Source organism: Bufo gargarizans, chromosome 5, assembly GCF_014858855.1.
Source record: "Bufo gargarizans isolate SCDJY-AF-19 chromosome 5, ASM1485885v1, whole genome shotgun sequence".
Classification (NCBI taxonomy): Eukaryota; Metazoa; Chordata; class Amphibia; order Anura; family Bufonidae; genus Bufo; species Bufo gargarizans.
The window spans coordinates 444743109-444757395 of NC_058084.1; the positions used below are offsets into that span (position 1 = coordinate 444743109).

Here is a 14287-nt window from a genome sequence, read left to right on the forward strand (position 1 = left end):
CACCTGGATCCTCCTGTGCTCATGCAATGTAGTGCGATTTCTGCTATTGCGCAAGTCAGCAAAGGAGACATTAAGTAGATTAAAGAAACCCCAGAAGGCACTATAACAAGTATGTATTAATATCTAGTGGAAGGTACGTTCTTAAAAATTATTCCAACTTAAAAAAAAATTATATATGTTTCGCTGGATCTAACAGATCAACCCTTAAATTTTGGGAGGGGGGGGGGGAGTGGGGGGGGGGCCCAATAAACTGATCATTTTAGTGTGAAAAATATATATATTTTTTGCATTCAATACATTTTTTAGAACTTAAAAAATAAAAAAAATCACCAAAACAATTTTATTTCCAGTGTTTAAGTGGCGATGCACACAGGCATGTACAGGATTGTATTAGATCATCATGCAGAATTATACTCTTTTCAATGAAAGAAACCAGTTTCACCCAGCCGTTACTATCTACATGCCTATCTTACAACATTTATATCAAATCCGGTATCTGAAGAAAAGATACACAATGTAATATATATATTTATATATATATTTCTATACACATTAAGTTATTACTGTATCTTACAGAAAGATTAAAAATTCAAGTCACATAAAACTGTATTAAAAGTTGGTATATAAAAACTTGAATCTACCGGAATGCACAACGAATGGAAGCGCTGAGTCCACCTGTTAAAAATCGGTAAAATTTAATGATATCTGGAAACTGATAAAATTCTCTGTTCACAACAGGTTTCTCCAATTAGCATGTAACAATATGGCACCCTAGCACACCAGATGAATTCAGAATGAGGCACTTTTCTTAGTGACAAAAAAAATAACCCAGAAAAAGGGACATTGTTACATAGTGAATGTCTGCTAACAAGAACAACCCTGGGTCACAGAAGCCATGATGCACATTCGTGAAGCAAAAACGATTTGTACAAATTTTGTGAGTACTTCCATTGAGAAGGTGGTTTGTTTGTGGTGGCCGCTCTGAAGACTTTCCACAGGGCCTACGAATGAATTCAGCCCTCATACAGGCTGCAGACAATTAAAAATAAAAAATAAATCAGGCACAGAACAATATAGATTGGAATTTTTTCCTCAAGATACAGGCAAGCTTTAAGCTCACCAACTTGTCATACTACAATACAAGTTCCAACGGCAACTTCGAGATAGACTCAAGTCACATAAAAATTGAGCTCAACAAAACCAGACTGAAGTTCTTTAAAGGTACTGGTAGAAGGTAGATCTTGCGACCTGAGTACCAGAAAGCTTATGTGGGTGAGCGTCAACAGCAGGACTAAAGTTACTTTTGTTCTTGCTCTGGTAGCTCTCCCAGTTTAATTGATCACTTGACTGTGGAGATGTCAAGTTGGAAATATTTTCAGTTCCGTCACTGGAGGGGACTTGGGATGAAGACGACGTCTGTGGATTTGGCGTTGATGACTCTGTTAATTTAGTGTTCGGTAAAGGTGACTCCTCTAGGTTTACCGTACTGAGTTCAGATGAGCTAGTGCGTAAACGCTCTCGTGCAAGCCACTCGGAGATGGACAGGTCTTGCGATGGACACTTTGGTTTCAGTCGATCAACAGCAGAAAGTTCATTCTCTGTACTGCGCGATGGTTCATGGATTCTCCAGGAATTTAAAACACTTATTTCGGCAAAGTCTCTCTGCCCTCCCAACGTGTGCCTCCTCCTTATATTCTTCTTCTTTCTGGTTTCGTTGGCATGTGCTTTTTGACTTCCTACTCCAAACATATCGTCGGCAGAAGCTTTAAGGCGCAGTTTAAGCCTGTCTGTTATTTTAAGCCTCCACCCAAGTTCATGCTTTTCTGGTTCACCTTTTATTGGCAAGTCTGTTTTGCCAGAAAGCATTCCTTTGTTGACTACCTCTGCAACAATGGAAGAGGCAGGGGTTTCATCATTTTTGCCTTCAGTTGAACATTCACTGTCCGTCTTTTGTCGTGTAGACTTTTTCCTTGATAAAGTATCACATTCAATGAGTTTATGAGAACTGAAACGTCGGCTGTCCATCCGTGGAGTTGAGCTTCCTTCAGTGCAACTGGCACTTCCTTCAGAGTTCCTTCGACTACTCCGAGAGAACTCTTCCACTGTCCCCTGATTTTGCCTATCATATACATTGCTTGAAGCATACATTGGAAAGTCTGTTTCACTGTCCGTTTCCACTGGCCTGCCCTCGCTTATCAATTCACTCCTTTCATCATCGGCATCATCACCTTTGCTTTCTGCTACAGATTGAACCTCATGGTTTATTAGGTTTGGTTCCAGCCCAACCGTGTATAACGTTGATGATGTTGTAGAGTAGTCTGAGGTGATGGAGCTCACCTCTGCAGTCAGAAAGTCATTGCTTCTTATATCGGGGCTAATGATGATTTTAGGTTTTGGTCGATGTGTTGAGGCCTGGGATGAAGTGCTAAGTACAGTTCCTGAATCAGACATGCTCTCCTGGGAAGGGAATATTTTTTTGTCATCAGACTGCACATTCAGTCTTTTTCTCATGTCCGGAGAAGTATTGAGCTTTAAAGGAGTAGTTGGCTCATCAGAAGGTGTACTGTCCTTCCTGGGGTTTACATCCATACATGCATTCAATTCATTTTTGCTTAGATTTTCTGTATTTATTTTCAGTGTCAGTGCTTTGGGTTTTAGAGGCATGTTGTTATTTTTTGGAGTTTCACTTTTGCTACTCTCTAGTGTTAGTGTTTCAATTGGAGAGAGATCCCTTTTGTAAAATACACTGTCCAGCTCATCCTCAGAACTGCTTGGTTGAACCTTGTCTTTTTGCTTCTTGCGCTTTCGACTGGCAGCAGCAAAAATAGAGGACACTAACAGCTCTCTGCTATACTGATCTTTTCCAGATCCCCAAGAACCCTGGAAAAATAAATAAATGAGAAAATCAATGATTACTTACATGTATTAGATATTTAAAATCATTTGAATTATATTACTCCCACCAAACATGGTAGACCAAAAACATAGGTATCCCTCACAATGTGTGTGCCCTAATGCACTTCAATGGGATACATACAACCTATCCTTACACTTCCAGCAGAAAACTTCACCCAAAAGTTACAAAACTACATGTTCAACTTTGATGCATCAATATGACAAGACTGGGAATTGAGCAACAAACACTGCCATGCAGCAATAACTGAACGGGGTTGTCCACTGGTCTCTACTTTCTGGTCTTTCTTGACACACAGGAAATGACTAATCAGCCAATCGATTGTGCTGGATCACTGCTGCAGTCTGTGATTGGCAGAGCCGTCAATTCCTGTGCTCCAAGAGGGACCAGGAAGTAGAGATTACCAGGGGAACCAGGAAGAGCTGGAATGGGAGTATGTATAGCGAAGGTGAGCATAGCGTCAGACACCCAGGAACTTTTACAGGTCAGCAGGACTGAAAGGGCAGGTGTACTTGACGGGGGAATCGCCGCACTCCATTCAAGTTTTAGACTCAACTTGGCCGATCACATTGATGATTGATCCTAGCTAGAAATGAGCAAATCAGTTCTAAAATTCTGAAACTCAACCTGAATCAAATTTGGGAGAATCAGAGCGACACACACACACACACACACACACACACACACACAGCGCAAGCCAGAGACACACACACACACACAGCGCAAGCCAGAGACCCCACACACACACAGCGCAAGCCAGAGACCCCCACACACACACAGCGCAAGCCAGAGACCCCCCACACACACACAGCGCAAGCCAGAGACCCCCCCACACACACACAGCGCAAGCCAGAGACCCCCCCACACACAGCGCAAGCCAGAGACCCCCCCACACACAGCGCAAGCCAGAGACCCCACACACACAGCGCAAGCCAGAGACCCCCCCCACACACCAGCGCAGCCAGAGACCCCCACACACACACAGCGCAAGCCAGAGACCCCCACACACACACACAGCGCAAGCCAGAGACCCCACACACACACACAGCGCAAGCCAGAGACCCCCACACACACACACCGCGCAAGCCAGAGACCCACACACACACAGCGCGCAAGCCAGAGACCCACACACACACAGCGCAAGCCAGAGACCCACACACACAGCGCGCAAGGAGACCCACACACACACAGCGCGCAAGCCAGAGACCCACACACAACACCGCGCAAGCCAGAGACCCACACACACACACCGCGCAAGCCAGAGACCCACACACACCGCGCAAGCCAGAGACCCACACACACACCACGCGCAAGCCAGAGACCCACACCACACACCGCGCAAGCCAGAGACCCACACACACACACACCGCGCAAGCCAGAGACCCACACACACACACCGCGCAAGCCAGAGACCCACACACACACACCGCGCAAGCCAGAGACCCACACACACACCGCGCAAGCCAGAGACCCACACACACACACCGCGCAAGCCAGAGACACACACACACCGCGCAAGCCAGAGACCACACCCACCACAGCGCAAGCCAGAGACCCAGACCACACACGCGCAAGCCAGAGACCCCACACACACACACAGCGCAAGCCAGAGACCCACACACACACACAGCGCAAGCCAGAGACCCCCACACACACAGCGCAAGCGAGAGACCCACACACACAGGCAATCAGAGCACTTTTTGATTCAATTCAGGTTGAATTTGTTTCAGACAGTCAATACAGCCATATCAGACCCAAAGAAATTAGGTCATCTCTAATCCTAACCATAGGCCAGTGATGGCGAACCTATGGCACGGGTGCCAGAGGCGGCACTCAGAGCCCTCTCTGTGGGCACCCACACCCTGGAAAAAAGTCTATGGTGTACCAATATGCCCTTAGACTTTTCCTGCCATTCAGCAGCGCAGGGCGCCACTATGAACAGCACAGGCAGCGCACTGATGTAGGCAGGATATTGTAAATAAATTATAAAGTACATGTAAGATATTCTATATTGGACTGTAGTATTCAAGGTAAATTGCTGTGTTGGCACTTTGCGATAAATAAGTGGGTTTATGTTGCCTTTTGGGCACTCAGTCTGTAAAAGGTTCGCCATCACTGCCATAGGCCATCAACGTACATTCTCTGTAACTGGCTATAGCTTTGGCAGGCGGACAGAACAGACTTGTTGCAGCAAGGACTAGGAAGTCTGTGTGACAACCAGTATTTCAGGCCAATATCAGTGAAGGGGGTTATAAAGCATATACAGAGAAGAAATGAGACATACCTTAGATTTTGCGGAGTCACTAGTAGCGGAATCTGTTGAAGGAAACCATAAAGGATAAAAAACAGAAAGAGCCGTATGTCAGTGGTGTTGGATGAGACACGCAATGGAGACAAATAATGCTAGGCTTCATGGAAAGGACAAGCACAGAACAAAATGTGTCAAAGCAAAAGAAAAACAAAGGGGATAGTCATAGCTCACAGAAGATGCAAGCTTCACCACAGAAAGCCACCGCCATGAAAGGATGCTGTGAATTGTAGGCAGAACCAGCTCAATGAGAGGAATGGCAAGGAACCCTGTTCTTCAAAATAACAAAAGAAATAAAAAACACTGACATTTAAGAAAACCCATCTAGGCGCGCTGATCTACAGTAAGAGGCTACTCTACCATCTGCATCCCTTAAAGCTGAATACACAGGGGGACTAAACATTTCAAACTGTGATTTGTATTTTATTTTTTTGTGTTTTTGATTGCTGAGCTAATGAGCAATCGATGCTGACGAGCAGCAAAAATTCGGTATCTGGTATTATATAGGGGTCTGTCACTAGACTGGGCTACCGCTGTTATGGAATGAGGAATGAACACCAAATAATTATAGGGAAAGAAAACTGAGGCTAGACGAGAATAAAGAGAGTAGAAGGGGGCTAGCCGCGGGTTCTACAATGTCAATTGGAATGGTAGTTTTTCTACACAGGTAAATAATGCGAGAGCTAAGCCCCATGCCACCCCCCTTATAGACACATGGCTAATGCTTGTGACTAGAAAGACTAGTGGACCATACCATGCTATCTCTCCTCAGGGTCTGCTTCAGAAATAACAAGAAACGGCAGAAAGACTTTTAAGAAAGTAGCATTGATCTGTATAAAATACGCTGAGCAGGAAAAAAAAATTTGTACAGTGCAGGTTTTCTTTAAATGATTATCAAATTTTATAAAAAAAAGAATGTTGAAAAATATAAAAGTCCATTCACAAAAATCGGGGATTTCTGCAGACAAGGCAGCTACAATGTGGGCAGCAATCCTCCTTCTTCCTACAGTTCCAGCTGTCCATAAGTGACATCACAGAATCCACTAGTGACATCACTGTGTGATAGACTCCTCCCATTTCGCCTGTTTACACATCAGTATAGATATGTTGGTACAGTAAAGATAGGAAACAAAACAAACAAAAGCAAAAAGCCCTCGGAAACCAAGATCTATGTCGAGAGATATGGGTTAGCGCAAACGCTAGGATTTCAGCAAACTAATAAAAGCAAGAGGCGGTGAGCCGCTCGCTTAATACCGGTCACAGAGATCCCGGGTGATGTCCGAGAACGTTTACAGTAGGGAGTGCAGTAGCCCTTATGATACACAAGTTTTCAAGAGGGGAAGTGATGACATCACGCTATGACACCCCACTGTCTGTATACAGAGCGCAATTGCGGCATTTCCATGACTTGTGTATTATAAAGGATTATGATGCAGTAGAACATGCTTGGTTAGTGCAATAGCAGGTAGGGAAAATTTGCTGAGAGCGCCTGTGATACTAGTACTTAGCCAAGGAACAGGTTGCAAGTGGAAAGACAGAAGGGAGAGTAACTTTAGTACACGTGTCATAGCTGGAGTTACACTTTTCAGAGGACGCCATTTTGTGGACAGAAGCGACGTTCACGAAAATGCAACTTATTAACATTGCCGTTCCTCAGGTAGGAGAACAATCACGAGCTGAATGCTGCTTCAGTCTACACAATGGCCGACTCCGATTAGGAAAGGCATTCACACTGAAATTCAAAGATCAGGATTTAAAGCAGCATTGTAGGACAGGATTTTGATCCAATTACTAGACTTGACTAGGACTAGAAACATCCCCCCCCCTAAAAAAAAAAGTCTACTTTTCCAGAAACAGCACCACTCCTGTCCATGAGTGGTATTACAGCGGACGCGTAATTGTGTAAATGGATGTAAATGTAAGCTGCCATACCAGATACAGCCGGGAATCAATCAAAACTTGAATCATCTGAAAGTCATGTAAGTGGTAACAGCCTGCAAAGGGGGCGTAAAGGAGATGTCCCACCAAAGACCATGCTCCCCTATTTGAATGGAGCGGCGGGTCATGCATGTCTGCTGCCACTCCACTCAGCATCATGGCGCTGTATTCTGCTATCTGCAGCAGCCACGGTGTTGAATGGAGTGGTAACAGACATGCATGAGCGCCATGTCATTCAAACGGGGGAACAGTGGAGGTCCCAGCAGTTGGACCCATGCTGATCAAGGTTATTCATGGGATGCCCCCCTTTAGGCTCCATTCACACGTCCGCAATTCTGTTGCCATTTTGCGGAACGGAATTGCGGACCCATTCATTTCTATGGGGCCACACGATGTGCTGCTGCCCGAGTCCGCAATTCCGTTCCCGGAAAAAAAAATAAAAAAAAAATACACATGTCCTATTCTTGTCCGCAATTGCGGACAAGATTAGGCATTTTCTATTATAGTGGCAGTGATGTGCGGTCCGCAAAATGCGGAACGCACATTTCCGTTGTGCGTGTTTTGCGGATCTGCAAAACACATACGGAGGTGTGAATGGACCCTTAGAGAGATATTCAAGTCTGAAGCATTTACCACCTGCCCACTGGATAGGTGATAAATGCTAGATTGCTGAGGGTCTGACTGCTGGGATCCCACCACTGATCACCAGAACAAGACCGCAGCTAGAAGGAATTTGGATGGAGTAGAGATAGAGAATACGCCCGGCTGCTCCATTCTTGCTGTGCTTGGCTGTTTCAATCAGTGGCCACCACCAATCCTTCCAATCTCCTCCAAGCGGTTGTCTTGTGGCAGGGAGAAACAGAGTCCCCCAATTTTGGCAATTGGTCAGCATCTTATTCTGTGATCAATGTATGGATTAAAGACTCCAGGTGGGAGCAGTGCAAGCATGGGAACAGGCCTGTAAGAGTGCGCTCCCCTTTATTATCCCATCAGTCCATTTTATTTATCAGCCATACAGCACTGCTTTAGAAGCTGATCAGTATTCGGAACCATGCAGTACATTACATCCTGAAGCATTTACATATAAAATAACTTGCACTGGCACACAGGATTATTAGTAAAAGAAAACCTATACTCTGTATCGTATACCATAAATGCTGTGCAGATAACGTACAGCGGGAGTCCGCTAAATGGCAGGATATTTCCACCCAAACTGTATGTATACCATTTCTCCGCAAGTCTTTCTTTCTTCTGTTCTAAGGGTCCATTCACACATCCGCAATTCATTTCTATGGGGTCGCACGACCTGGATCCGGAAATGCGGACCTGCACTTCCAGGTTTGCATTTCCGTTCCCCCCCCAAAAAATAGAACATGTCCTACTCTTGTCCACGATTGCAGACAAGATTAGGCATTTTCTATTAAGTGCTGGCGATGTGCGGTCCGCAAAATGTGGAACGCACATTGCTGGTGTCCATGTTTTGTGGATCCGCAAAACACACATGGATGTGTGTGTATGTACTTATGTGTGTAGCTGTAAACTCCTCCTGACATGTCTGTTTTAGAAAATCTTTAGGCTGGGGCTACACGTGACATGTGCCGCGCGACTTCTTGTCTCATAAAATATTAGTCAATGGTGTCATACTGCGACACGACAGTCAGAAAAAATCCATCCAAGTAGGATTTTCGAGCAACTGTCGGGTTGCAGTATGACATGTCGCAATGCGACACCATTGCCTACCACTATAAAAAAAATGTGTGCGACTTTTCTGTGACATGAATATCGCAGTGTAGTTGTACCCTTGTAGCCTTACACCTGGGTGTTACCAGTCAGTCTGTCCATACACGTGTCCAATCTGGCATCAGACTGTGTAGGCCGACCCACAGATCTAACAGATGGATGGCACAACACAGGTCTAAAGTAAGAGCATCATTTCATGACACCATTCACTAACACAGGCATGTCAGGAGGGGCCCGTTTAAAGGCGTTGTCTAGGGTCTGTTTTTTTCCCAGAAACAGTGCCACACTTGTCCATAGACTGTCAGGTATTGCAGCTCATACGCTTCTTAGTAAATAGGGCCAAGCTGCAATACTAGACACAGCCCATGGAGAGGTGTGGTGCTGCTTCTTGATCAGTGGCAGAGAAAGTCAGCGACATCTGCAGAGCTCAACCAACACAAAGTGAAGACAGAACAATCTAAAGCAGAGATGCCCAACCTGCGGCCCTCCAGCTGTTGTAAAACGACGACTCACACCATGCCTTGCTGTAGGCTGCCTGGGCATGCTGGGAGTGGTAGTTTTGCAACAGCTGGAGGGCCACAGGTTGGGCATCCCTGATCTAAAGGGATATTTCCATCTATAGACGTTGATGTGGGACCTGCTCCTACCTCCAGAACAGGCCCCTGAAGTGAAGAGAGAGCAGCCGAGCATGCGCAGCTACCTTCTGTTCTCCGCTATGGGAGTGCCGTAAATAGAGCGGATATTTCCAACAGTCCCATAAAGGTGAAGAGAGAGGGGCCATGCAGGCATGATGCGCTCTCCATTCACTGCTATTTGACTGGCGAAAATAGCCAAGCGCGCCCACACAGCTAACTCCCTTTGCAGTAAATGGAGAGCACACAGGTGTATGCGCGGTGCACTCTTCTTCACTTCGTGGGTTCGTTCTGGAGATAGAAACCGGTCCCAGAGCTGGACCTATGTGATATTTATGACCTAGCGATATGCCATCCATGTCGGAGATGGAAATACCCCTTTAGAAATATCAAAGACGACATAGTAAAATAGTGATCCTCTAAAATGCAGGGTCAAAAATGGAGGAAACTGATTTATTTATTTTCTTCCGCTTTGAGTGAAATTATCCTTCACAGTCAAAAGCATCAGGAGTCTTAGAAGGCTGAAGGGATATAAAGCAAGAATACAGTATGGAAGAAGCATTTGTAAGACCCTAAGAACCTATGGGTAAGAGAAGAGAGCGCTGGGCTAGCCTGCGGGTGAACACCGCCTGCGCAGGCAAGAGTTACCTGATACGTCTCCAGGGGACAAGCCGGTCCTTCCAATGTTGCTGAGTAAATGATCTATGTTTGGCACTGGCTGAGACTCTACTGTGCTTTCCTCCTGTACAGCTGTCTACAGTTAATAAACAGAGATCTCTTCAACATCATCACATATATACACTCTGCTCGTCTAGAAATCTACTACAGCAGTCAAACCCCAAGTCACTGCACCCCCCCCCCCCAGCCGAATAAAGTCTGAGGGACGATCATGTTGGGCAGATTTCAGCGAGTTCTGCTTTTGAAAGAGGACCCCCATCTTCTCTCCTGACTTGTCTATTTCAGTAACAGTTGTAAAGCAACTCTGCTTTGTGCGGCTCTGTTATTCCTCCAGGAAACAAGCACTTTAACAACTGAGAGTTGCCATTCCCCCATCAACAGGATTTGTACGTAGACAATCTCACGGCCATCAATGGGTGGACAGTACCCGAATGTGCAGACCCCGTATATGTCAAGGGAAATGATAGCACTCAGTCGTTAATGTATTCCCATATTTCCATGAGGAATAATAGGAACAGAGTTTAAAGGGAAGATGCTTCAGAATTATTTTATGGGGAATGCAAGTATAAAGCAGACATGTCAGGAGAGGTGGGGGCACATTAAAGGGGGTTCTCCAAAATTTATATATTGATGACCTATCCTCAGGATAGGACATCAATATGAGATCGGTGGGGGTTCAACTCCTGGCACCCCCACAGATCAGCTTTTGAAGAAGAAGATCTAGCAAACGCTGCAGCCTCCTCGCAGCTTACCAAGCATGGTGCCATCCATTGCATAGTGGCAGTGCCGGGTATCGCAGCTCAGCCCCATTCACTTGCATGGGACAGAGCTGCACCTAGGCCACGGGACCGATGTACGGTCACTGGCCAACGAAGAGGCCTAGGCACTTCATACAGTTGATCTGCAGGGGGTTGGACCCCCCACTGACCTATCCGGAGGATGGGCTGTCAATATGTAAATCCTGGATAACCCCTTTAAGTGTCCATGCATGTAAAGGGTATTATATGCAGAGTATGTTGGTGGGAAATACAATGAAGGCTGGCCAGTCTGCTAATGATAGATGCCAATGGTTTTCGGGGGCCTGGATGCCAGGTTCATGAAGAAGCCTGTAAAGCATTTGCCATTCAAATACTTTTTTGGTGCATGAACTACTTTATGGTAATTAGTAGTCCTCCAAAAATAAGGCAAGTGACATGGGGAAGAGTATGGACAATGGCCTTTAAATCGCTGTATGTACTTCGGGGCAATAGCGATGTAGCAGAGCTCATTGTGTCATCACAATCTCCTTACACGGTACTGCAGGTAACTATAAGGGGACCCATCACCTCTCCTGACATGTCTATTTTAGCAAATGCTTGCCCCAGAATGTTTTACTGGCTAACAATATTGATGACCTATCCTCAGGATAAGTCATCAATATCAAGTGGTTGGGAGTCTAACACCCAGCACCCAATCCGCTTTTACTTGCGGGGTCCGCGTTTGCGGAGCGCGGCCCTGATCTTCAGGTCTGCAGCTCCGCAAAAGATAGAACTAGTCCTATTCTTGTCCGCAGCTTGCGGACAATAATAGGCATTTCTATAGGGATGCCGGGCGGGTGTGTTGCGGATCCGCAACACACCACGGACGTGTGAATGGAGCCTAAAACAGACATGTCAGAGAGGTTCCAGGTCCGCTTTTCCAGGACACTAAGGCCTCTTTCACACGAGCGTGACGGATTAGGTCCGGATGCGTTCAGTGAAACTCGCACCATTTTGCAAGCAAGTTCAGTCAGTATTGTCTGCAATTGCTTTCAGTTGTTCAGTTTTTTCCGCGCGGGTGCAATGCGTTTTGAGGCATTTTTCATGCGTGTGATAAAAAACGGAAGGTTTACAAACATCTCCTAGCAATCAGTGAAAAACGCATTGCATCCGCACTTGCTTCCGGATACAATGCGTTTTTCACTGAAGCCCTATTTACTTCTATGGGGTCAGGGCTGCGTGAAAAACTGAGAATATGGAACATGCTGCGTTTTTCACGCAACGCAGAACTGATGCGTGAAAGAAAACGCTCATGTACACAGACCCATTGAAATGAATGGGTCAGCATTCAGTGCGGGTGCAATGCGTTCATGTCACGCATGGCACCCCCGCGGAAAACTCGCTCATGTGGAAGGGGCCTTACTCGTCTTTAGCTTTAAAGGGAACCTGTCATGTTTAACATGATGTCTGGTCTGCATGCAACACGTTGGGCCTTTTTCACACATCCATTACTATCAGTTTTTTCTGTGATTGCGTACAGTGTGGGCGGTTTTTCTGTTCAGATTTTATCCAAATTGCATGCGTTTTTCAGGCGCTTGAAGAAAAGCTAAAGAACAATCTACATTTCCTAGCAACCATCAGTGAAAAATACATTGTATCTGGATGCTTACGTTTTTCACGCAAACCCCATTCACTTCTATGGGGCCAGGGCTGCATGAAAAACGCACAATACAGAACGTGCTGCGATTTTTCTTGAACGCATACATGTTGCGTGGAAAGTAGAAAGTGATGCTTATGTGCACAGACATTGAAATGAATAGGTCAGGATTCAGCCCAGATGCTATGCTCGCTACATGCCTTGCATCCGGACGGAAAACTTGCTTGTGTGAAAGTGGCCTTATACAGCAGGAAGAGCTGAGCAGATTGACAGTTTGTGCGGAGAGAATCCGTAAAACTTCTCATTTACATCCCTGCTTCTTTTCATTCTTAGGAGTCCAGTGGGCGGTCCTACTTCTTCATACAGAAGTGACTGCCACTGCGTAGAACCACCCACTGGACTCCTAGGCATAAAAACAGCAGGGATGTAAATGTATGAATGTCACAATCTTTTCCTGCTCAGCTCTTCCTGCTCTATATTGTCAGATAGGACTGCATGTACAGTGTGACAGGCAGGGGCGGATTGGCCATAGACCTTACAGGGAAACTTCCCGGTGGGCCGCCTGGGCCCTCCTCACTGCCGGCCAGTGGAAGTTTTTGGGGGTGTATTTTGTGCGGCTGGCAGTATTTTGTGATTGGCCGTGGTATTTGGCTCTGTTGGGGAGGTATGCCGCAATATGGTATTGCTGGCTCTGCCTTCCGTCAATTTGGAACAGACTACAAAATGGGACGACTTTTAGTATTCCAGGGCCACTTTAAGTTCCCAGTCCGCCACTGGTGACAGGCTCCCTTTAAAGGACATTTGTTAGAAAAGAACATCATAGTAATTTTTTTTACTATTATTTTTAAATTTTAGCATACCATGGGATCCAAGACCAATTCAGCTCTGCTCCATCTAGATTTTCTCAAGACGCACAGCACAGCAGACCGTGGTGAACTGGCTTTACATGCACATCAGCATTGCAGACTGATTAACCTCATTCATCATCATCACCCATCAGATTTGTTTTTGTTAGACATCGGCACCAGTGCTACACTACTACTCAGTCTTCCAGTTACCTCGTTAAGAAAATACACAGACCGGAAACAATACTTACAATTGGTTCGTCTGCACTTTCGTCACTGAAAAACCAATCGTGCTAAAAACGGAAAGCGAACATGATCAAAGTGAGACCTTTAATACAGCAGGCGCAAAGAAACAAACCACACGGAGCGGATGCGTTTACTCACACATTGGATGAGGGTTTCCACTATCTTGTACTGGTCAGGCATGTGCGTGACCATGTGCGTCATGTTGTCTTCTGATGTTCTGACCAAAGTCGGACCAAACACGATGGCCAGGTTTCTGGGTTCCATCTGGTAAAGAAAAAGGTGAAATATGTCAATCGATAGATATGAATTATTACAGCCGACTTCTGGCTGATGGTGGGATTACAGCTCATAGAGGTAAATAATAGGGATTTTACCAAGACCGCCAGGATTCACGGATTTCAGTGGGCACCTGGTATCCCTAAGGTTTCCCTGCAGTCGGAAAATATTCTTAAGAGTCACTGAACTAACAGCTATCATCTCCAATCTAATAGACAATACCATTAGAACGGCTCTTGGCAAATCCATTGTGTCCACGCATTATATGAACAGCCATTTATCTCAACTATGTATGTAATGCTCCACTACTCCTGCA

The 14287-nt window shown here is 45.6% G+C and overlaps 1 protein-coding gene and 1 long non-coding RNA gene across 2 annotated transcripts in view; both read right to left on the reverse strand.

Moving 5' to 3' along the window:
• Positions 1 to 326: 326 nt before the first annotated feature.
• The window catches only part of ARHGAP21 (Rho GTPase activating protein 21), a 149284-nt gene continuing 135323 nt past the window's right edge, over positions 327 to 14287 (reverse strand). Inside the window, 5 exon segments of the mRNA XM_044295259.1 lie at positions 327 to 2880; positions 5199 to 5230; positions 10181 to 10286; positions 13701 to 13742; positions 13834 to 13959. Coding sequence (XP_044151194.1) covers positions 1216 to 2880; positions 5199 to 5230; positions 10181 to 10286; positions 13701 to 13742; positions 13834 to 13959 — 1971 coding nt within the window. The 3' untranslated portion in view covers positions 327 to 1215.
• LOC122939222 lies at positions 6114 to 7563 on the reverse strand. Its single transcript, XR_006390105.1, has 2 exons — positions 7108 to 7563; positions 6114 to 7047 (listed from the first exon to the last, which is right to left on the reverse strand). It is a non-coding gene; the product is annotated as an uncharacterized LOC122939222 (long non-coding RNA).